Source organism: Melitaea cinxia, chromosome 12, assembly GCF_905220565.1.
Source record: "Melitaea cinxia chromosome 12, ilMelCinx1.1, whole genome shotgun sequence".
In the NCBI taxonomy this organism is placed as follows: Eukaryota; Metazoa; Arthropoda; class Insecta; order Lepidoptera; family Nymphalidae; genus Melitaea; species Melitaea cinxia.
Genome location: NC_059405.1, coordinates 7,966,116 through 7,990,161, shown reverse-complemented (window position 1 = coordinate 7,990,161; position 24,046 = coordinate 7,966,116). Strand labels below are relative to the sequence as shown.

Genomic DNA, 24,046 nt, shown 5'->3' with positions numbered 1-24,046 from the left:
TGAGATTTAGGATATAATACAGAAATATAGAATTTTAAAATGTATGTACATAAGTAGACTACCTGTGTACGTATGATTCAGAAGCTCTAATCTCTATTTTAGCCATTCAACAAATCCACACGAATTAGTGCAGTTCTATAAAACGTCTATCCTTACAAATGCTGCGCTCAAAGCAATCAATCTTCTCAAGGAACTCCAAGATATTGTAATGGCAATAAATTTGCCATTGGCAGTTAAAAATCCTGTGGTGAAACTAAAAACTTGGCAAAAGGATATTTCCCAAGATCCCAAAAAGGTGTGTTTATTTAATTATGCTCTAACTAAATAAATGAATGAAGTTGTAATTTATTTGTAAATTAACTTAAGTGCTTTCGAACCCCTGTTGTTTCTATACCTTTTTTTTCCATACATTACAGCCTATACAGTCCACTGCTGGACATAGGCCTCCACAAGTTTACGCCACAAATAACGTGAACTCATGTGTTTTGCCCATAGTCACCACGCTGGGCAGGCGGGTTGGTGACCGCAGTACTGGCTTTGTCGCACCGAAGACGCTGCTGCCCGTCTTCGGCCTGTGTATTTCAAAGCCAGCAGTTGGATGGTTATCCCGCCATCGGTCGGCTTCTTAAGTTCCAAGGTGGTTGTGGAACCTTGTTATCCCTTAGTCGCCTCTTACGACACCCACGGGAAGAGAGTTTTTTTTCCATAACCGTGTTTCAATTATTTTGAACTCAATTACTACAACGATTAGTTTTTTTTTATGTGGTCGAATATTTAATTCAAATTTACCCCTATTTTTCAAAAAGATATTTCTTTGTCACGGTATAAATAAAGATTTTTTTTTTACAATTCAGATAGTTAAGGCGGTAAAGAACATGATAGAATCAATGATATTGACCATCAAAGAGATGGGTGTGTATGGCGGCGCTTTGGGTATCCTCGCTTACATCGTTGCCTTCGAACGGAGAAAGCGTTGGGCGTCCACAGAGGAAGAGGAACTTTTGTATACTATCGCTGTAACACATTCTGTCGAGTAAGTTATATTAGTATATGAATACATTTTAATTAATTTTTTACTATTTTAAGTTGATTTTTATGACTCTGAAACTAACACATACTATATATTTGACCATCATATCTGTCAAGTGTACGTCGACGTAGGATACCGCAGGATATATCCTGCATACAATCTAGAGAACCTTACAGAAGATCACAGCCAAATAAATAATACTGCTCTCAAGTTTTCATACATCATTGTGTTTCGCAATCAAGGCATCGCGCTTGCGAGGCTCGGTAACTGCTTACCATTAGGTGGGACATACGCTTGTTTGCCAAGCTATTTATATTATGTTACGCAACAGTAAATTAAAACATTACAAAGTGACCAATGTCTTGCTTGTTTGTCTACCTATTCGTATAAAAAAATGTTGTCTATATTTAAATTAGTTTTTCTATTTAATATCTGCTCTCAAACGCCATCTTTTGACAAGTTTCTGTGTTTCTGCTTCCGTTTAAGTTCCGTAAGACATGTTATCGGGTTTCTTTAAAATATGTTTTCGAATTAACCAGCATTAGTATAAAATATAAATAAGGATAAAATTTTCAATGATCTTAGTATGACGAAATGTATTCTATTTTGTATAAAATATTTTGAGTGAAGTAGTTTTAATTTTTATAAGGGACTCATTATATAACATGTCTTTGTAGGCTATAAAATGTCAGGTTACGACTAACAGGAGCGAAAATCGAATCGAATTTATATTAATGTGTAACATACTAAAATAAAAACTAATATGTCTAATTTAAACGCTATCGCTAAACGCTAATTTAAACTACGTTTTATTTATTTTTAACATGACATTTGTTTTAGTGCTAGATTAGTCCTACTCGACTCCATGGCGGATGACACTGGTTATAAGAAGATAATAAAACATTCGTCTGAAAAGGTCATACAACTTTTAAATATTTTAAGAGAGTACAGTCCAAATAATTACTCTCTGTCTGGTCGTAAGTAATTTCTCAATGGTATTAGATATTAAAATGACTAATTTTAGGTCGTTTAACTCATCTTAATGCTTAGCAGTATATACAAAATAAAGGCGAAACGTATTGTGTTCTAATTTGAATTGTGCTACCAAACGAAACGCATTTTGAATTTGAAAGAATTATCTAATTTTGTATAGTCGCTCGGAAATTCAGTAGCGCACATACATTTAGGTTTTTTTTTATATTTATTTAAATATTGTATGTATATTTTAAGTAGCAAATAAAAATGTTTCCAGAACTGATGAAAGTAAATCAAAAACGAAATCAGCTATCTGGACTAATACTAACTCAACAGAGGTTCACGTCTAAAGTTCTTTACAATCTTCTTAAGGATGTAAAAGAAGCGAATCCGTCTGAATTTGGTTTTTTGAAACACGATTACATCGTCGGTTTTAATATAAATCCTTTAACGAATACAAGAGAACAACACTATACCAAAAAGTTGAGCCAGCAAGCGCTTTTGAAATTTAAAAACGGGTAAGATTTTTTTGGTCAAATTATTTTATTGTACAGTAATACCCCGACTTACGGTACCCCGACTTACGCGAATTCGGAGTTACGCGATTTAATTTTCTCGTCTATTCGTTTTTTGTTTGACTCCCCCCACCCGCATTACACCGGCACACAAAAAAAATGAAGTGGAATGTGCATTTGACCGGACCTACTTACGGGTACGTATTTTGGTCCGCTGAATCCGAATTTGAGGTCAGTTTGACCTGTACACCCTCAGAATTTCGAGAAAACTTAAAAAAACCGTAAAAATGATGAAAATCGACAGTTTTAATGATGTAAAAAATTTTTTAGAACTAAACTAAGAGTGATTTTTGTGTATTTCGATCCGCTGAATATGTGTCGAAACTTTATTGAGACCATGGGCCGCTTTAAATGCAAAAAAATCGCACAAAACCCTCGAAATTTTCGAAAAAATATAGTTTTGATGAAAAAAAAAAAAAATTTCCCACCGGGTTAACATCATGTTACATCGACTACAAATCGTATGTGGAACCCACGTTGAATCCAAATTAGTAATTTGGAGACCAAAACATTCTTCATAAATTTGTTTGATCTTATCAGATAACGATCTTCGATTCCTTTCCAAATTGAATTCGCCACAAATGTAGTAAAATGAATCAGGATTTTTATTACACAGATGAGAATTACTTCTTGTAATAGTATACTCTCCAGTAGCCAAGTTGCCCACTTCTAAAGAGCTGCAGTCGCTTGATGACGACGCCTGCGAGCCTGCTTTCTCACTCTGACCAGACGCCGATACTGGGGTTCCGACTCCCTGCATCGTAAAGTACTTATCACTTGTACCTGCCATGACGGCACACACGCCGTTTACCCAGGGACTCTGCCAGATGGTTCTGTTGCCCACCGTCACCACGTGGAGGTGCCCTGGTTACAAGCACAAGCAATTAAGCCTTCAAAAGTCAAAAACAAAAGTGAAAAAAGCAAAAAAAAATACTTTTTTTGGAATTTTCGAGGGTTTTGTGCGATTTTTTTGCATTTAAAGCGGCCCATGGTCTCAATAAAGTTTCGACACATATTCAGCGGATCGAAATACACAAAAATCACTCTTAGTTTAGGTCTAAAAAAATTTTGTACATCATTAAAACTGTCGATTTTCATCATTTTTACGGTTTTTTTAAGTTTTCTCGAAATTCTGAGGGTGTACAGGTCAAACTGACCTCAAATTCGGATTCAGCGGACCAAAATACGTACCCGTAAGTAGGTCCGGTCAAATGCACATTCCACTTCATTTTTTTTGTGTGCCGGTGTTATTATTCGTTCAGTTTACAATAGGCACAGACGTGTAGTTCGGAATCGGCTCGTAGGTACATAAGTTACGATTTTGTGTTTTTGGGAATCGACAGTCAGATCAATTACGAAAAGTACCCCGCAAAACTGTACCCCGACTTACGCGAATTCGACTTACGCGGATAGCGCTCAGTCCCACCTATCGCGTAAGTCCGGGGTATTACTGTATTATTTGTATATTGGGCTTTTAAAATAATCCACTTCTGCATCCTCTTAAATAAATAATAAATAAATAAATAAATATTTACACAATACACACACGGTCGTCTGTCCCTAAAGTAAGCAACTTAATGCTTGTGTTATAGGTTACAGCCGTCTGGTATATAGCTACATATTTTTTTTTCGATAAACATACTTATAAATAATACATATATAAATATATAAATAAATATTTATATTACACCCAGACTCGGGGTGGGAATCGAACCCACAACCCTCGGAGCAGAAAGCAGGGTCACTACAAACTGCGCCAACGGGCTAGTCAATCCTCTTAAATGAAAGTTAAATTTTAATTTGAGTCAGTGTTCTACTACGGATTTTGCAAATATATGTTTTAATCATTACTTCCCAAACGTGCAGATATCCTCAAAATGTATTCAATATGTGTATTGGCTATCGACTTTCGCTACTCCTTGTAACAAGAGTTTGAATTTCATCAATTTTATAAGTTTTATTATTTGCTGCCACGTAATCTTTCACTTGAGGCTAAACAAGCTCAATTGAGTTGAGCTTACAGTGATACTGTGGAAAACGTATGACCCGACGATTTGTGGACTTGGGCATGTTGTCTACGAAATTTTTCAAAGCGTTCGTCTTATTTAATTAAATCCAAAAGTTTAACTTTAACAGTGATACGTCGCAGGCAATATTTTTTGACTGTAGCCATTCAATGTCATATTTGCGAGATGAACTTAGTAGGTGTAGGTGCTCTGTCCTGTTTTCGAGAATGATACGATGCATTATCCATAGCAATAACTGCATTCTCACCCAATTTAGGTACAAAGTCTGAAAACCAATTTTCAAACACTGGCGTCCATATCTTGGTGGTAGACACCGGTTTTATTCGATTCATAATATGTCAATCCTCTTTCCACAAATTCATTAATACTGCCGATATGTATAATTATAATCCGCTTGCCTTTTACTGCGAAAATAATAATAATAATAATAATAATAATAAAGCATCCGTCAGTGAAATAACGTATGTACAGCATGTTTTTATATGATACTACCTGTGCCCGCGATTTCATCCGCGTGGAATTTAAGAATAAAGTTATTGTTCAGTTCGCAAAGTTATAAAATAAACAAATGTCTAAAATAAAAGTAGCCTAAGTTACTCCTTATTACATTAGCAATTTGCTAGTGAAATTCAACAAACACGCACTAGAATACGTGCTACGTGCAGGTAGTCGCTGAGTCAACTGAATGTGCATGACGCATGTAATGATGTAACAGGTAACTAGTTAAATACAGCGTTTGAGTGAAATGGACTCGTATGTTCATTGCGTGGACCAATAACAACGCAGAAAAAAAAAACAGACTATAATCGCCATTTGATATTTCGAATGTTTATATCGATTCATATGTAGACTGGGGTATTACCTCGACCTTACAGAAGACCACAGCTAAATAATACTGTTTCCAAGCAGTATTGTGTTACTGTTGGTGAGTAAGGTGACCAGAGCCCCTGGAGGGGGGGGGGGAGGGATTGGGTCGGCAACGCGCTTGCGTTCTTCTGGTGTTGCAGGCGTCTATAAGCTACGGTAGTCTCTTACCATCAGGTGAGCCGTACGCTTGTTTGCCGACCTAGTGATATAAAAAAAAAATGTTCAGGCCTCTTTAATTATTTATATGTAGTACTAGCTGTACCACGCGGTTTCATCCGCGTTAATTTGAGAGAAAAAAAGAATTACTAGAATAGTTAGAATACTAGCCTATAAGTTTTTATAACCTTTCTCGGGAAATGGACTATCCAACACAAAAATATTTGAATGAAAACTTCTTTAGCCGCGTTAAGACTTTTTGGTCGCGGAAAATCTTATAGGTTCGTGTCACCGACATTCTCATGAACGGCTCTCGCGCAGCTGCCGTGTGCAGTGCGCGTTAGTCCCTTTTTGGATGGGTGAAATCTCGTATGTGTAGGTTCTGATACTTGTAATTCAAACATTTCACTTCTATCGGCAGTCTCTATAACTTGCATTTTTTAATCCGAACTAATAGTTCCTGAGATTAGCGTGTTCAAACAAACTTTTCACCTTTATAATACTAATATTATGTAATATAAATAATTTACAGCGACTTAAATTGCATTATATCAACAAGTGTTCTGGAAGAAGGCGTTGATGTCCCTCAATGTTTGCTCGTTGTGAGATACGACATGCCTTTGGAATATAGATCGTACATACAAAGCAAAGGTAAGTTTTTTCTTTACGCCTCACAATCAACTACACTAGGATTTATTCCAGTGTCGATATCGGGAGTCTGGACAGCACCACATAATACACAAGCACAGACGCCCCAGACAAGACAAACATAATTATGTATGGGCAATACAAAATAGGTCATGTGTGGGGGAACTCGCGACCAGTAGATAGCACAGTAACCATACGCAGCACTGTGATCGTTGCGCTAACTAGTAACTAGTAACTTGACGAATACTTGAATGTGATAGAAATCATAGAAAGTATTTAAGAATTTATAAGACTGATCAGGTTTTGTCTGAAGTTGCTTTAGTGCAAAGTTTATTCCTTGCTTTAAGGATTAGGGATGCCAGGTATGGAAAATTATTATTTTTTATCCAAGTTCATTTTGTAGTGGATACATTTAATAATTTACCTATCGTCATCAACGAATTTATTACGTTAATTTTATAGTATTTGGGCTTAGAGTGTAAACCTGCTAAATATATATTTTTGCATTACGACTTTTTTTATACCATTCGACAGGGTGTTTCTTCTAAAACTGACAAAAATGCGTGCTGAGTAAAACTGCCAAATTCCAAATCTTCAAAAGTTTGCTGCTAACTCCATCTAAACCGCTATTTTCTATAGAGATTTTGACGGACTCATGTGCTCGTGTAAATAATGAATGTTTTCTATAATAAAAGTGCAATTAAAGGCTCGAGGGTTAAAAAATAATAATAATTGTTTATATTGTTATCTAAAAAAATGTTCATTGATTATCGTTTGATATCTTTGTCTGTTGAGAGACAAAGGGAAAGAATAAAAAATTAACCGCCGAAAAAACAATAATAATTGTGTTTGCTGGCAAACGAAAAAAAAAACCGACTTCAATTACATCAACAATTCGTCAAATAAAATACGCATTATCAAAGATTACTCCAAAATTTGTAATCAGATCTCGATGAAATTTAAATGTGACCACATGATAAACATCGGCTTTCGATTAAATTAAAAATCATCAAAATCGGTACATCTAGTAAAAAGTTATGTGGATTTTCGAGGGTTTTCCTCTTTCCCTCGATTTCTCTGAGATCCCATCATCAGATCCTGGTTTCCTTATCATGGTACCACACCTAGGATATCCCCTTTTTAACAAAAAAAGAATTATCAAAATCGGTCCATAAACGACGAAGTTATCCCCGAACACGTTATTTTTGGCGTAAACTTGTGGAGGCCTATGTCCTGCAGTGGACTGTATAGGCTGTAATGATGATGAGCTATAGGTTCAGGGCTATATAGGCTTCAGTTAAGTAGTCGTTCATTAATAATAATACCTAATGTTTTTAGCATCTTTAGTTTGTGGGTGTGTTTTATTTTTCATACATAAAATTTTTATTTCTTTTTTTAATTTTTTTGTGTATGTTATAATATTATAAATATAATTAAATAAATAAACGTAAATGCTATCACTTATAAAAAAATATCATGAGTATATATATATTTTTTTTATACTTTATTGTACACGACAAATATATTACAAACCAAGCATAGATAGTTACAGACAGTGAAGTACAATAGGCGGACTTATGGCTAATTAGCCATTTCTTCCAGACAACCCAGACATAAAAAGGAAACTTATTATTAAAATTGGGTAGTAGGTGTAGATGTATAATAAATTTAAATACAAGTGTCTTTATTTTAATACTTATAGAAAATACATACATAAATAAATAAAAAGAACAATAAAAATATAATATATTATATTCTATTATAAACTAATAAAGTATGTAAGCAATGAACGTAAATTGAAGATAACAATTAAGTGAAATGATAAAAACACAAATATAATCATCACATCATCATCTTTCAGACAACCTTTGGGTATAGGACACGAAATAGAAACTGCAGTTAGAAAGTAAAAAAATAATTGGAGTGCGAATTAGAATATTTGAATTTAGAAGAAGAGAATTTAGAATTTTTAGTAATTGATAATATAAAGTAATTATTTTCTAAAATATTAATTTAAAAACACTGAATTTTTCTTTTAAGGGCGAGCTAGAAGCAAAGAGTCTTCTTTTGTAATATTAGTCGATGAAGCGATAAAAACGAAATTCCAGCAACAATACTTGGAGTTTCAAAAGATTGAACAATACATTCATAAGGTACGTAAAACTTATTAAAACATGTATTAAATTTTTAATTACTTTTAGGTGGTTACTTTTATCATTCTATTTATTGAATCTCTATAAAAATATTTCTGCTATAAAAATAGCTTTTTTTTTAAACTTATTTATTTTATAAGCAAAAAATAGCTTTTATTTTTCTTATTTTTTACGTATCATTTTTGTTTTTATTTGCTTTTTTTTTCACGTTATATACCTATATGTCAGAGACAGTTATTAAGTATACAGTCGAAAAAAAATGTACGGTGCGGCATCTGGAGGTATGGTCGAAAAAAAATGTACGATGGGGCAATTCGGTGAAGAGAAAAAAAATATGAAAGACTCCCCAAGCTCGCTCTACATCTCAGTTTTCTATAATCCTCTTCTATCCTATATCACATATAAATTATATATAAAACTATTTACCCTTAAAATATTAGATCTGTCTCTGACATGATTTCGACTTTTATATTATGCCATACATAAGCGGTTTGTTTACGATTATACCCCACAGTTGCTACATGGAAATACATTGGAAAGAGATGCCCCTACCGAAGAGGACATACAGGAGAATCTCTATGACGTTGAAGAGGTTGAGCCATATTTTACTCAACATGGAGGTAAGTTTGTATGATATAAATGTCTAGTAATCTATAATGTATAATGTGTGATTGTAATCAGCTACCAGAAATATATGTACTTTAGATATTTTAAAAAATATATATTTTAAATTTATATTATAAAAAGTATTATTATAAAATATATTCTTTTACTATTGCATTTTAAGATTGTGAATTACTCGGAAAAATTTGCAATTGACAGGATTATTAATTAAATAATATTTTTATTCAGTTGATGGCTAGTGTGTATTTTAAAATTTAAGAGCACAAAACATTATTATAACCTATCGTATTAGAATGTTGTTTTTTAAATATATATTTATAGTTAGTAATAAATACGACATTTTCAGCGCGACTGTCGGCCGTATCAGCAATTAGCCTATTAAGCCGTTACTGTTCCATGCTACCACACGACAAATTTACCGTAATTACGCCTATGTGGATACAGGAACAAATTGTAAGAAATGAAATCCTTCGCCTCATTACAGTTATAATGCCCATTTCATGTCCGATCAAGGAACCGATTCAAGTAAGTAACTTTTATAAGACTAAACTAGTTACAAGATAAACTCTAGCTTAAACTTGATTTTTCAAAAATAATAACAATTGACTGCTCCGTTTTAAGTTTAACAATAAACTGAATTTTAACTGCAAGAGTGTATTTGTCCTTTTGGGGGTGTCTTGTCTTATGAAGAAGATGGGTTGGAATTTAACCTGACATTGGTCACATTGTCATGTCTTAATTTACTGTTGAGTACCAAGTGTCTTTAACACGTTCATTGCGGGAACTTAGCTTCATACAAAAAAAAAAAAAATATCCGCGATGCCAGTTACTGTTTTTTTATTTTTTAAAATGTGCACCTATATAATTAATAACAAAAGTAAAAACAATGTTACAAGGCATATAGTATACATATAAGTTATATATATATATATACAAGTACCCACGCGGAGTCGTCGGCAGAGTGGAAGATTTTTCCACTGAGGTTTAGAAACGTAACGGCTAGACATCCCCGCGCGGAGTCGGCGGCACTGTAAGGGATTTCCGCCGACTCAGCGCGGGGATTCCGGCAATCAACCTGTTAATATAAATAACTTTGAAAACAAGCGTACGGTCCACCTGATGGTTAGCGGTTCCCGTAGCTTAGAGGCGTCTGCAACGTAAGCAGCATCGCAAGCGCGTTGCTGACCCTACCTCCGACCCACACAACACTACTTGAGAGTAGTATAATTTGGCTAATTTGATCATATATACGGTTAAGATACTTCAAAGATGTGGATACTCTAGATTTTAGCAGGATATTTCCTCATCATCACTTCAGCCTACCGCAGTCCACTGCTGGACATAGGCCTCCCCAAGTTCGCGCCAGACATTATAGCGCGAACTCATGAGTTTTGCCCTTAGTCACCACGCTGGGCAGGTGGCCAGGTGCAGGCTGGGTTGGTGACCACAGGACTGGCTTTGTCGCATCGAAGACGCTGCTGCCCGTTTTTGACCTGTGTATTTTAAAAGCCAGCGGTTGGATGGTTATCCCGCAGTCGGTCGGCCTTATATGTTCCAAGGTGGTAGTGGAACTGTGTTATCCCTTACTCGCCTCTTCAGGATATTTCCTGCTGTGCCCAAATAAATATTTACAGACAATTTGCACAACCCTGAATCTTATTATCATTTGCAAGTTTTCATCCACTGAGCAATCACGACTTCGTTTGTCATACTATAAATCAATAATTTGTCCAATCCAAAAAAAAAAAAACATTTTTCACATTTTTTAACCCAGGGAGCACCCTTACCAAACTTGAAGTCAGCTAAACGTTCCGCCGCACTGAATGCTTGTATAAAGTTACATAAAATTGGGGAACTAGACGAATATACACTACTGCCACGACAATACGGGTATGTATGACACATATTTTTACATAACAATTTTTAATTTGATAATCAGTTTTATGTTATAACTATACACGGCATCAAGGAAAAATGCGATTCGCAGTAATTCGTCAGTAGTTGTGATCACTGCGGCATTTTCGATGATCATCTTTAGGAAACTGAAAAACTGGAGTTTATTTTGACAGAGATAGAAAGAATAGTTTGAAATATCACTATAGAAGGAAGTTTTTTATTTTGTCCTCTAATGAACGAAATTTACTGCTTGACTCTACCTTCGATCCACTCAGTTATTGTTTCTTAGAGAGATTTAGGCTAGGCACACAACACGTACATTTTAGCCATCTAATGATTACGAAAAGCTTTTATGAACTTATTGTAACAGAAAAACCGATTTCGAAGATGACGAAGTAAAAGCTTGTTTCCCGAACTGGCGCGAAGAGAACGAAGATGTTTCCAATGAACTTGAAATACCGAAACCGGGAACTAGGAAGAGAGTACGAAAACACGCTAAAGTGGTAAGTATAATATTTAAAAAAAAGGTATTCTGTCAGTGTGTACCCATTTATTTTTGTTTCTTCTTGATATTTTCTGAAACTGATAATACATTTGGTTTGGTCATATTAAAATATATAACGAATATTGTAGACGATAAGATAATTGTGTTTGCTCGCAAACGAAAAAAAACCCACTTCAATTACATCGACAAGTAATACAACGTAAGTAGACGAAAAAAATTAACAAAACGCACTAATTGTCACTACGAGTTTCGAGGGTTTCCCTCGATTTCTCTGGGATTCCATCATCAGTAAATTAAGTAACCTTCTTCTTTTTTGAAGTCTGTTAAAAACAGAAGCTTGTAGAATTAATCGTAGGAATAAATTAACTAAGATTTCATTCAAGTTATTTGAACAGTTATATTGATTACTCTGTTCAAGTTACTTATAATTTAGTGACCTACATACAGTGCCAATAATATAACAGTAATAACAATTTTCTGATTTTCTGACGTTTTGAAAAGTCATGTAACTAGCAATGTGTTATTCATACATATACTTTTTTTTTTTAGTATCCAAAGTGTCTTAATGGACCTAAAACTTGGAAATTTGGCCAACAAGTTTTCTATTTACACATTATTAAATTAAATACAGCGTTCGAAGAGCCAAGTGATTCCCGAGAACGCGCTCTATATAACCTACTACAAAGAAAAGAGGGTTATGGCTTCTTAACATTGCAACCATTGCCGAAATTGTGTAGTTTTCCATTGTTTCTGAGTGTAGGCGAAGTTAAGACTATACTGGAAGTAAACTATGCGACGATACATCTCGATGTGGCGTTATTTGAACTGGTTAAACAGTAAGTTTATATTAGTCTTTATTAAATAATATTTTTAGGTCATTACTTTAATATACTTTAATATCAAAATCATATATCTTTTATCTATAAAAATAAATAAAATTTGAGTGTCTGTTTGTAATATAAAAATAACCGCTTTTTACTAAATGCATATGGATGAATACACAGTACATATACTTACCATAATATTTTTTTTTACAATTTTTGTCTGTCTGTCTGTCTGTTTGTTTGTTTGTTTATTCCGGCTAATCTCTTAAACGGCTGGGACCGATTTTGACGCGACTTTTACTGGCGAGATGGCTGATGTAATAAGGAGTAACTTAGGCTACTTTTATTTTAGAAATTCACTTATTTTGTAAATCTGCGAACTGACCAATTTTCTTTAATTCCACGCGGACAAAGTCGCGAGCGCAGCTAATATATAAATAAAAATGAATGTTGCTTAGCGCAAAACTCAAGAATGGCTCGACCAATTCGGCTAATTAATTTTTTGGTATGTTCCTTAAGGCCCACGGAAGGTTTAATACTTAAAAAAAAATTGTTGCTATTAACTTTTGACAGAACAAAGTCTATCCGGGCAGCTAGTTAAAAATAAATCTATAAAATTGTAACCTGTTGTTATTCCGCTAATTGATAAAGATTATCTGTCGCATATGTATGTAATTATGTATTCCCAACCTGTGAATCCAAAAGTTGTAGTTCATTAGTTGAGGTGAAACATACCATAATGTTTTTGGTTCTATTTTCCCTTTTGCAGATGAAAATATCAGTACTTTATGTAACTGTAACCGTTATTAGCAACTAGTGAATGCTAAAATTATTTTATGACAGAAAGAATAAATAGCAAAATGTTTATTTTAAGAAATTCATTCTGTGAATTTATATTAGTATTGATAAATGATAGCCTCTAGTCTTAAACACTCGAAACTAAGAATCTACTGAACTGATTCAAAAAAAAAGTTGCTTATTTGGTGTAAAGCCTGATTATCGGAAAAAAATTAGATATTAAATATTGCATTAAACACACTGTTACATATTAAACAAAAACGCCAGTGAAATCTCATATATCTTATTAATTTATGCGAAACGATATGAAAATTAAAACTTGGCTAAAAACCTTTTTTCTATTTGTTAGGTTTCACTTTTTCATATTTGATCAAGTTCTGGAAGTGGCAAAAAAGTTTGTTATTTTTGATGGACAAGTTAACAATCTGTACGTTGTTCCCGTAGTCGAAAATAATGGTTATGATATAGACTGGAATGTTATGCAAACATATAAAGAGATACCTCCTGTCACCGTCCCCTCTGTAAAGGTAAGATGCACTGCAAGTTGCCGGATAACTTCTTTTTTTATAAACTATGTGGAAAATAAACTTACAGCTCAACTGATGGTAAGCAATTACCATAGCTTAATACCATACCATAGCTGTAACACCACAAGCGTCGCAAGCCCGTTGCCGACCCTACCTCCGATCACCACCAGGAGCTCTGGATACCTTACCACAGGAACACAACACTGCTTGAGAGCAGTATTATTTAGCTGTGATCGTCTGTAAGGTTGGGCACTTCCCAGTTGGCTGTTCCAGATTTTAAGCAAGATATTTCCACTACCACCTTGAAACTTCAAAAGCCGACCGATAGCGGGATAACCATCCAACTTGCTGGTTTTGGAATACACAGGCCGAAGACGGATAGCAGCGTCTTCGGTGCGACAAAGCCAGCCCCTGTGGTCACCAACCCGCCTGCCCAGCGTGGTGACTATGGGTAACACACATGAGTTCACGCGAACTTGTGGAGGCCCATGTCCAGCAGTACGATAGTCTGAAATGATTTCCTGCTGTACCTCAGATTTGACTTTGATTTACGATCGCTATAAGGTATCTGTGAAAAAAGCCGTATGGCATTATGTGCTATCCGAGGCACGGTGTGGAGATCTACAAGGACATACGCTCAAACTGGTCTGAGAACAACTATAAATATCTGCCCCAAGCGGGTATCGTACCAGCGATCGCCGTTGTTTAGACCACTACACCCCACCACATGGTTCTTTTATCCTTAATATACATATTATATTAACATTATAAATTTGAACGTAAACGTTTGTTTGTTACCCTTTCACGCGAAAACTACTTAACCGATCATCATGAAAACTTTGTAGATATATTCTTGGAAGTATTAGAAGTAACATAAAATACTTTTTAGTAAATTAAAATTCAATGCGAGCGAAGCCGCGGGTAAAAGCTAGTAAATCGATTTGTCTTAAAAGTCATAATCCTTAATAAAATAATGAATACTAATAACTGTTACAACTAAACAATTGAAGTTCAATTGCTTGAAGTTTCTGATGTAATTTTTAGAGAAAGGGTGTTTGCTATTTATGAATCTGAGATGAATTCGCTTCAAATTAAATCATTGGAATACCTTATTTTTTCAGGAAAGAATGTCCCTGGTTGTTACCAAGGAAACATACAAAAACTCTGTTGTCACTCCGTGGTACAGAGGAAGTTTTCTACCGGCCAGGTATAAATTTAATAATTATTTGCATTTTTATCTATTTTTCAAAGATTTACAACTTTTATTACATTTTCTTTCCTATTATAGGTACATAGTTTCCGATGTGCTTGAATACATGACACCTCAGTCTCGTTTCGATTGTAATAGTTTTGAAACGTATGAAGATTACTATCTCGTTAAATACAACTTAGAAATATTTGGAAGCAAAGAACAACCATTACTCGAGGTAAATTATACGTTAATAATAGCTACCACCACCTTTTATCACTAAATCGTAAATGATTTTTTTTTTAAGTTTGGAAGTTGTGAATTACATTTTATTTTTAATATTAATTACGACTAGTTGTTACTGTCATTTGTATAAGAAACGGAGATATTAGTTAAACTAGTAAAGTTTTGAAAATGGATTTAACTATATCGACTTAATGCGTTTTTTCCGAATTTAAATTTTGTCTCGTCATATCTGTTTTAGCTGTTTTATTTCCTCTTTTTATCTATTAAATGCTTTTTACAGAATCTTGATAATTTACAGAATTAAAATATTGATTGTAATGAAATTACAATTTTGAAATTAGAAATAAATGTAAAAATTTTTTGGTTGTCGAATTCTAGGAGCGCCTAAAATGCGATACATATATACAGATTCGAAATTATAACAACACTGCAATTTGTGCGTCCTTAAATGTGTGCGTGGGTTTTTTTACAACTAGGTCGGCAAACAAGCGTACGGCCCCTTGATGCTAAGCGGTTACCGTAGCTTATTGACACCTGCAACACCAGAAGCATTGACGCGTCGCCGACCCTACCGCCCTTACACATTGCTTGAAAGCAGTATCATTTAGCTGTGATCTTCTATAAGGTCGAGATACTTCCCAAGTCGAACTGCTCCAGATTGTGAGCAGGGTGTGACGACCCCAGTAGTGTGCTGTGTAAACTTGGTACCCCACTGAAAATAAAATATTGAATTCGTTTAAAAGATATTGGTTAGTAGTTGATAGTAGTGACGAATCACTTTTTTGTAGTTAGGCAAAAAAAAATATCGGCTCCCAAAAAAATTTTTTTACAGGGGATACACTTAAATAAAAATCCTTCGATTCTTATAAAAGAACGAAAGTCGGGTGCCAAGTTCACACAGGCTCAGTACGTGCGTGCGAGTCAGTAAGGCCCGCGGCGCTGCACACTGCTAACTGAGGTAGGGCACAGCAGGAATTTCCTGCTCAAAATATGGAGCAGCCCGACTGGGGTAGTACCTCGACCTTACAGAAGACCACAACTAAATAATACTGTTTTCAAGCAGTATTGTGTTCCTGTTGGTGAGTAAGGTGACCAGAGCTCCTGGGGGGATTGGGGATTGGGTCGGCAACGCGCTTGCGATGCTTCTGGTGTTGCAGGCGTCTATAAGCTACGGTAGTCTCTTACCGTCAGGTGAGCCGTACGCTTGTTTGCCGAACTAGTGAAATAAAAAAAAAAAAAACAGGTGCGTAACATCAGCTCTCGGATGAACTGCCTGCTGCCGCGCGCCGCCACCATCAACCAGTTCACGGACAAGCAGCGCAAGCTGGTGTCGCAGGCGCAGGGCGACGACCGGCCGCGCGCCTTCGCCGAGGTCTTCGTGCCCGAGCTGTGCGTGCGCTACGACTTCCCCGGCGTGCTGTGGTACAAGGCCGTCGCCCTGCCCAGCCTCGTACACAGGTGAGGGACTTGTATACCACTAGGGTGAGAAATAACTACGGTGCAATGATAGTAAGGTACGGTGGCAAACGAGCATACAGTCCATCTGGAAGAATAACTGAAAGAACATTTTCCGATAAAACGAGGAGTAAGACAAGGAGATCCATTGTCATCCATACTGTTCACCGCAGTTTTAGTAAGTATTTAGACATCTCGACTGGAAGAATTACGGTCTAAGTATTAACGGAGTACAATTAAATCATCTAAGATTTGCTGAGGACCCCTTCTTCAATTGATTTCTCAAGATCAAAGAAATATGCACATTATTCTAAAATAGCTCGTATAGGAAACTGAAAAAGTAAGCCTGGCAATAAATACTGCAAAAACCAAATTAATGACAAGCCGCAAAAGTATTCCAATCATCATTGACCTTAGTCCGTCTATTGCAGACGATTTAGACATTGTCAGACAGACACTGTGTCGCCTAGGAAACTCTTCAGGAAAACGCAGAGTTCCCTAAGCTCTGCGCCATCCTCTCGACCTCACTGGCTCGGCCTACAGGAACGACGACTCGATACGTGTGGATCCAGTTCGGCTGCAGGAGGTTTTCGCATTTTAGAGCTATGCCATTAACGCTTGACGGAGAGCCCATTCCGTGTGTCAAAATGAAGTTTTCCTTCTCCAGACCCTGGTGATTTTGAGCCAGGTTTATCCCTCAGTCGTCTTTTACGACCCAAACGAGAAGAAAGGGGGTGGTGTTATTCTACTCGGCTTACGGTACTACACCACACGGCATTATTCCAATCACCATCAGCAATATTGAAATAGAATATGTGGAAGAGTATACATACCTCGAACAGATCATATCCCCAAAAGACCTTACAAAAAAAGAAATAAACCATAGAATTAACTAAGCATGGAAACGATACTGGTCTCTCAAAAGAAATTATGAAAAATTGTCAAGTGCCGATCAATGCTAAAAAGAAAATATTCAACGCATGTGTTTTATCTGTCATGATGTAAGGATGAATGCCAAACATGGAGTTTGACTAATAATAACATTCACCAACTAGAAGTCACCAACCCGCCTGCCCATCGTGGTGACTATGGGCAACGCTCACGAATTCACACTATTTTTGGCACGAACTTGCGAAGGCCTATACCCAGCCGTGGACTGCGATAGGCTGAAGTGAGTGAGTGAGTTAATTATAAGTTTGCCAGTACAACATGGAAAGAAGCGTCCTCAAAATGGTCGAGAGATTAATAGAGTGGTATCAAAGACAGTTTAAAAGAAGGAAAGGAAGACAATATTGCAGGTGGGAAGACGATTTAAAAAGTATTGCAGGATCTGTTTGGAGACATTGAGCACATAATCGAACACCATGACAAGCTTTAAGGGAGGCATATGCTAAAAGCAAGACAATCTTAACGTATCGATGTCAAATATTAATTAATTAAAATAAAAAAATGAATAAAAACTTGTGTAAGATTGTTTAAATAAAGGCTATTATTATTATTACAGGTAACAGCTGACTGGTATAGGTACAAGATTTTTTTTTCGACAAACATACATATAAATAATTATTAATATAATTAATATTTATAAATAATTTAATATATTATATTATATACTACTACAAACTGCACCAGCGGGCTAGTTTTACTAGCAATCTTCTGTAAATTTTGTGCTAGCCGAATCATTAAATGTCAGGTGTCGTGTAACCCAGTCGATAAGTTTTTTCTTTCTTGGCCGATACAATAACAGTAATATGTAAAGGATCTAAGTTTAAGTTGTATGTTTTATTTTCAGAGTAACTATGCTTTTGATTGCTGATGAACTTCGAACTGAAATTGCAGAGTATATGAAAACTGGGAAAGCAGTATTATTGAAAGGTAAATTATATTATTAGTAGAAATAACGGTAACATAGCTAAACCCCAATAAGATCGAGAAGTATCGAGATCAATGTTCAGAAACACATAACACATAATATAAACACCAAAAACCGTAAACTTCTTTTTGACTTAATAATGTTTAGTTAGTCTTGAGCGGTGATCTATGTACCAACTGCGGCTAATGGTGTGATTGTTACGTCATCGGATACATTTTTGAACTAGTTATATGCAAAACATGTCACAAAGCATACAAAATAAAAATAAGTATATTTTTATTTATCAAGTACAAGGTTACTGAAAAGTGGAATGTGTTCTCAACAATAATTGTTCCTATTTTTATGTTAATCATCGTTTTAAGACCTACTCAACTCTGTGCTGTTGATTTATCAAGTATTGTTTATAAAAGGCATTATGGATCCTATATATTAAAATTTGTGATTATTATTTACCAAACAACACATTTACCCAATGAATGTGCGAAAATGTTGTGTGTTGATGTACAAAAGCAATAAATTGTCATAAAGTAATGTAGTTTACAATTATATGATATTAGGAAAATATAGTATTACATAATGCATGTGATGATAATGATATGGTTATTAACGCACAGGTGAGGAGTGGCTGCCAATACAAGTGGATCTACCTGTTGCTATGAAGTCGTTACTTTCAAATATAGATGAGCCCACCTCTGTTCCTAGTATTGACAGGTATATTTATTTATTTTTTATTTGGCATATCTGGAAAAAAGTTTGCATATATTACATAAGATTTATTTATATTTTTAGAATAAACAATCCAGTCGATGAAACTGCACAAAAGCCTGTCAACATCATGTCCGTGAAAGAAAGCGTCTATCAATTACAAAAGAAGAAAATCAGCAAAGAATACCCTTGGGATGTGAGTATCTCAATGACATCTTCTGAAGTATTTAGTATGTAAAGTGTTTAGCTCAAAAGTAGATATTATTATAGATTCTATTAAATATCACCACAAGTTATAACTCCATGACTTATATTAATTTTTCGGTCTACCTCATTTTGTTTTAATTTTTTTTTTTTCATATTTCTTATATAAATAATATTATGATTACGTCACTGATTACGTAGTTCATTATAATATAATTTCTAACAATTATTAATTTTATCATCGTTACATTTAAGAGCTCTGCTAGGTTACCATAGATGTACATGGACAGTTCGGCTCTTAATAAAATTGAGTACTAACTAATAATACTCACTAACCAGGGACAGACATTCAAACCAGTTTTTTTTGTATAAATGCAAATATCTATCCCGAGCGTGAATCGAACCCGCAAACCATCGGTGTTTTAAGCGACTACTCGCACCACTACACCAGAGCGGTTGTTAGGTGTTCATAGTGACCGTGAATTAGAATGAAAGCTTAGAATCTGGACGTCAAACAATGCGGTAAATTGACATTATAGAGCATGAAGATATAAGTGATAAATATTAACGTAATATATAAACCATGTAGTCTGCTATAAATAATAATGTATAAGAGCATGTAGCATCAAACGAAAAAAAAGAAAACGAAAAAAAATACTATAGTCGTATATACTTATCCTAATTATTAGATAACACACGTATATATACGTAATATACACGTCTGAACTGACCGTGATATACATAACCTTCACCATCAAATTAAAGACACTAAGCGTTAGTTCGTAATTTGAAGCATGCAATGTTAAAACCAATACGTTTCAACGTTTGACAATTAAAATGTAGATAAAAAAACGGTATAGGCACTTAGAGCCCATGAATGTTTGTTATGTATGAAAAAAAAAGTGGCCGTGAATTAATTTCGATAGCGGTATTCCAGGAGAGCAAGGAGCCGATGGACATCGAGCGCAACCTGTCGACGGTGACGGTGATGGACATCGAGTGCTACGACTCGTTCGTGACGGCGCCGCTGCTGCCGCCGGGCGAGGCGCGCTCGCCGCCGCGCGCGCCCGCCGCGCCCGCCGCGCCCGCCGCGCCCGCCGCCATCCTGCCGCCGCCGCTCGAGTACCGCGCACTATTCACTCTCTAGCTCACCCGCCGATCTTTGGTGGATTTTGCAATACAAATATCGTGGTCATTAGTCGAAATAAAATATCGCCTGTATTTATCTTAGTAGGAAAAGTTACATATATGTACAAAATTTCATTATAATTGATCCATGAGTTTCGGAGATTAGCTCCGAGAAACATTATATATATATATATATATATATATATATATATATATATATATATATATATATATATATATATATATACATCCAGATACATTTTTGGCGTCAAGCACAAACTGCGTTATTACGACGTCCCTCAGTTATGCTTACATTTTATATGTTTTTTCTGCGAATGTTGCTTATTTTTTTCATTTTAAATTCTGTGGGTTATATCAATTTCTTTAAATTTCTTTTTTGAGAATATTCTGCTTACAGTTGTGCCCAACCATTTATGAACCCCTTTCATGATACTTATGTTATTGCTTCCTCCATATATCCATATAGCCTCACTTAATGCACCGATTATTTAGCGTCCTATATAAGTAATGATGAAATGAGTGAGAAGTAAGCTGAAATGCGACGTTGCCAGTTTTCTAGTAGGTGTGATCATCTATCGTTAACTTAAGAAATAATTCTATTACGCTCGTTGAAATTTTAACATGTAACGGTCATAGGAACACCTCCAATTTTTCATCTTATAATAGCTCTCTTAATGAGTTGCAACATATATTTTATTTAGGCTTTTAACATTTTAATTATTGACGACGTAGCACATCATCAGAATAATAATATAATAAATAATTATTTATCGTTATGTCCATTTGTTATAAGTATTCTTTGCCGGTTCGCAGGTTATGTCCACTTTCCTGCGAACCGTCAAAGAATAATAATAAATAATGTTTCCTTATCCTGCCACGGATACTTTCTGTACATTGAAGATATTTAAAAAAAGTGATACGGTCTATGAATACAGGTTACTGAATCGAACATTTTTTTTATATGTTTGTATGTGTCGTTGTGTCTTCATCACGCCAAAACAGCTAAACGGATTTCAAGTAATTTTAGAACATGGGTAACTGGGCATCCAAGAATACGAGGATATTATTTTTTCTTCTTCGCTGACGAATCTTATAGGTTAATTAAGTTTTATAGCCACAAATAGTTGTGCTGCCTGCTTTTACAAACAACATATTATTAGCATTTTCAATATAAAAATGTCTCACGGCTAAAATATTTTTATACAGACTAAATAGTCTAACTACTTAACTCTATTTCACTAGAATGATTTACCTAAGTCGTCGTCTGGCAAATTTAAACGTCGTCAAACAATATTTACTTATAAAATATAAAGTATATCTTAGGTTTCTAATTTTTTTTAATTGGATAACAATAGTTTATTAAACATTATACATATTTACAATTCACAACTTAAGAACTAAATAATTACAGATAGTTTTGGTATAAATCATGTCCGCGTAGAATCGTGTCAAGAATGCTGACAGCATTTTCTCGTTGAATCGCTATGCCGATTCTCTGGGCAAAAAAATGCACTAGAATTATCTCATTTAAAAAAAAAAATTTAGCACTGCTACTCCAAGGTCCAAGTGTTTCGACTGCAAATGGCACAAAGATGTAATTTGAAATTAATGACGAATACTTGTGCCGTTTAGTCGTTTCAGCTTTTTCCGCTGTGGCTCCCGCTTTTAAGGCTGTTTCCCTGACATGAGAAGGAGCAAGTGTGTCAACGCAGGTTGCATCCCACAAAAGCGCCCGTCCCCTTTCCCAGGGAACCAACGTCAATCCATCAGGTCTCTTGCCATCATTGCGACTAATTCCAGTAGGCTCGATAAGAGCAGGAACGTCGATGGTGGCAAGAGCTTTTTTATGGTATCGTTTAAGGAACCGTGGCGGGAAAACCTACCTGAACTCTTGTTACAGGAAAAGCCGTGTAGTCCGAAAGAATCGACCTCTTTTCCGCACGGAGATCTGTGTTCAAAGCACAGTGGAGCTCCCAACCGGAGACCGAGAGCAATTCTAAAACTTTCATTGTCTAAAAGTGTCCCAAAGTTTTTTGACGGCATTGCGTGTAGCCTGGATTGGGTCAAAAGCCAGAACAACTGCAAAAAAACTTCGTATCCTTAATAACAGTATGCGTCAAACTAACGTCCGTATATGTGTTACGTATTGCGTAGCCCTTACCTTATATACGGACGTCGTAAATCTGTATACCTACTATTCGAACCACTACATATTCGACGTCCATGACCAAACCGTCACTAAACAAAAAACACAAATTTTCAGTAGGGGCGCTCAGTAACCAAATAAAAAATCATTGCAAAAATGTATTAAATGTAACAGAACCTTTGTTTTTTCAGATTCAAAGACTGCTACCCAGCCTGGCTTCCATATTCATGCAAAAAAGTATAGATAATGTATATCTAATATATAAAATTCTCGTGTCGCGGTGTTTGTAGTTAAACTCCTCCGAAACGGCTTGACCGATTCTCATGAAATTTTTTGTGCATATTGGGTAGGTATGAGAATCGAACAACATCTATTTTTCATCCCCCTAAATGTTAAGGGTAGTCCACCCCTAAATTTAATTTTTAATTTTTAGATAAATTATTTTATTTTTTATTTTATTATGATTTGGCGTTGAAAAATACATACAACCCGATGTTTTCACCCTTCTACCACCAACCCCTATTTTAAAATAGCGTTTAGCGGCAACACAACGTTTGCCGGGTCAGCTAGTTAACTTATAGAAATATTTTTATTTTTATGACAAAATAGTGTCACTTTTCCATTTAATATGTAAATTCAATTCGTTAATTCGTTAAAGCCTCACTTTTTCCTTTTAAGTGTACTTTTATTTTATTTTACTACTTAAGCAGTATTTTGCAACCGAGCGTCAAATAAGCAGCGACACGTGCGTAGCAACTGTTTTTAAATGATTTGTTTTGACTTAATTGAATATTTCAAAACCTTCAAATACAGTCAGTTTGGCAACGTCGCAATAGGACGTCAAATAATCGGTTGTATCGGAAGAGTTTTAGCAGAGTATACGCTCTGTCGATATACGCGCTAGACTAGCGCTGCACCGTTGGTACGGAATTTCGCGGAAGTTTTAGTTATACAAATGCAAATGTCTCGACGATTTTTTGGCTTCCGGCGATTTTTGTTGTACAGGTAGCTAGAGCCAAAAGGACTAATGGGACATCGATTAAAAAAGTGGCGTCCGATATGCGGACGTCTAAAGGAGGTGGACGCCAGTTTAGATGCATTTCGGCCCATGTGGGACGCCTAATTATTAGCAGGATGTATATATATATATATATATATATATATATATATATATATATATATATATAATGTTTGTATATATATATGTATGTATATATATATATATATATATAATGTTTGTATATATATATATATATATATATATATATAATGTTATATATATATATATATACATCCTGCTAATAATTAGGCGTCCCACATGGGCCGAAATGCATCTAAACTGGCGTCCACCTCCTTTAGACGTCCGCATATCGGACGCCACTTTTTTAATCGATGTCCCATTAGTCCTTTTGGCTCTAGCTACCTGTACAACAAAAATCGCCGGAAGCCAAAAAATCGTTGAGACATTTGCATT

At 35.4% G+C, this 24,046-nt stretch overlaps 1 protein-coding gene across 1 annotated transcript in view; it reads left to right on the top strand.

The window, feature by feature from the left end:
- LOC123658508 (endoribonuclease Dicer) overlaps window positions 1-24,046 on the top strand; it is a 46,240-nt gene that overhangs the window by 6,914 nt on the left and 15,280 nt on the right. The window contains exons 8-26 of the mRNA XM_045593908.1: window positions 103-295; window positions 855-1,033; window positions 1,871-2,007; window positions 2,283-2,523; window positions 6,163-6,281; window positions 8,319-8,431; window positions 8,946-9,051; window positions 9,402-9,580; window positions 10,830-10,945; window positions 11,322-11,454; window positions 12,006-12,292; window positions 13,428-13,605; window positions 14,727-14,812; window positions 14,894-15,032; window positions 16,284-16,498; window positions 18,288-18,370; window positions 18,983-19,079; window positions 19,158-19,269; window positions 20,215-20,399. Coding sequence (XP_045449864.1) covers window positions 103-295; window positions 855-1,033; window positions 1,871-2,007; window positions 2,283-2,523; window positions 6,163-6,281; window positions 8,319-8,431; window positions 8,946-9,051; window positions 9,402-9,580; window positions 10,830-10,945; window positions 11,322-11,454; window positions 12,006-12,292; window positions 13,428-13,605; window positions 14,727-14,812; window positions 14,894-15,032; window positions 16,284-16,498; window positions 18,288-18,370; window positions 18,983-19,079; window positions 19,158-19,269; window positions 20,215-20,399 — 2,898 coding nt within the window. The remainder of the gene's footprint in view (window positions 1-102; window positions 296-854; window positions 1,034-1,870; window positions 2,008-2,282; window positions 2,524-6,162; window positions 6,282-8,318; window positions 8,432-8,945; window positions 9,052-9,401; window positions 9,581-10,829; window positions 10,946-11,321; window positions 11,455-12,005; window positions 12,293-13,427; window positions 13,606-14,726; window positions 14,813-14,893; window positions 15,033-16,283; window positions 16,499-18,287; window positions 18,371-18,982; window positions 19,080-19,157; window positions 19,270-20,214; window positions 20,400-24,046) is intronic.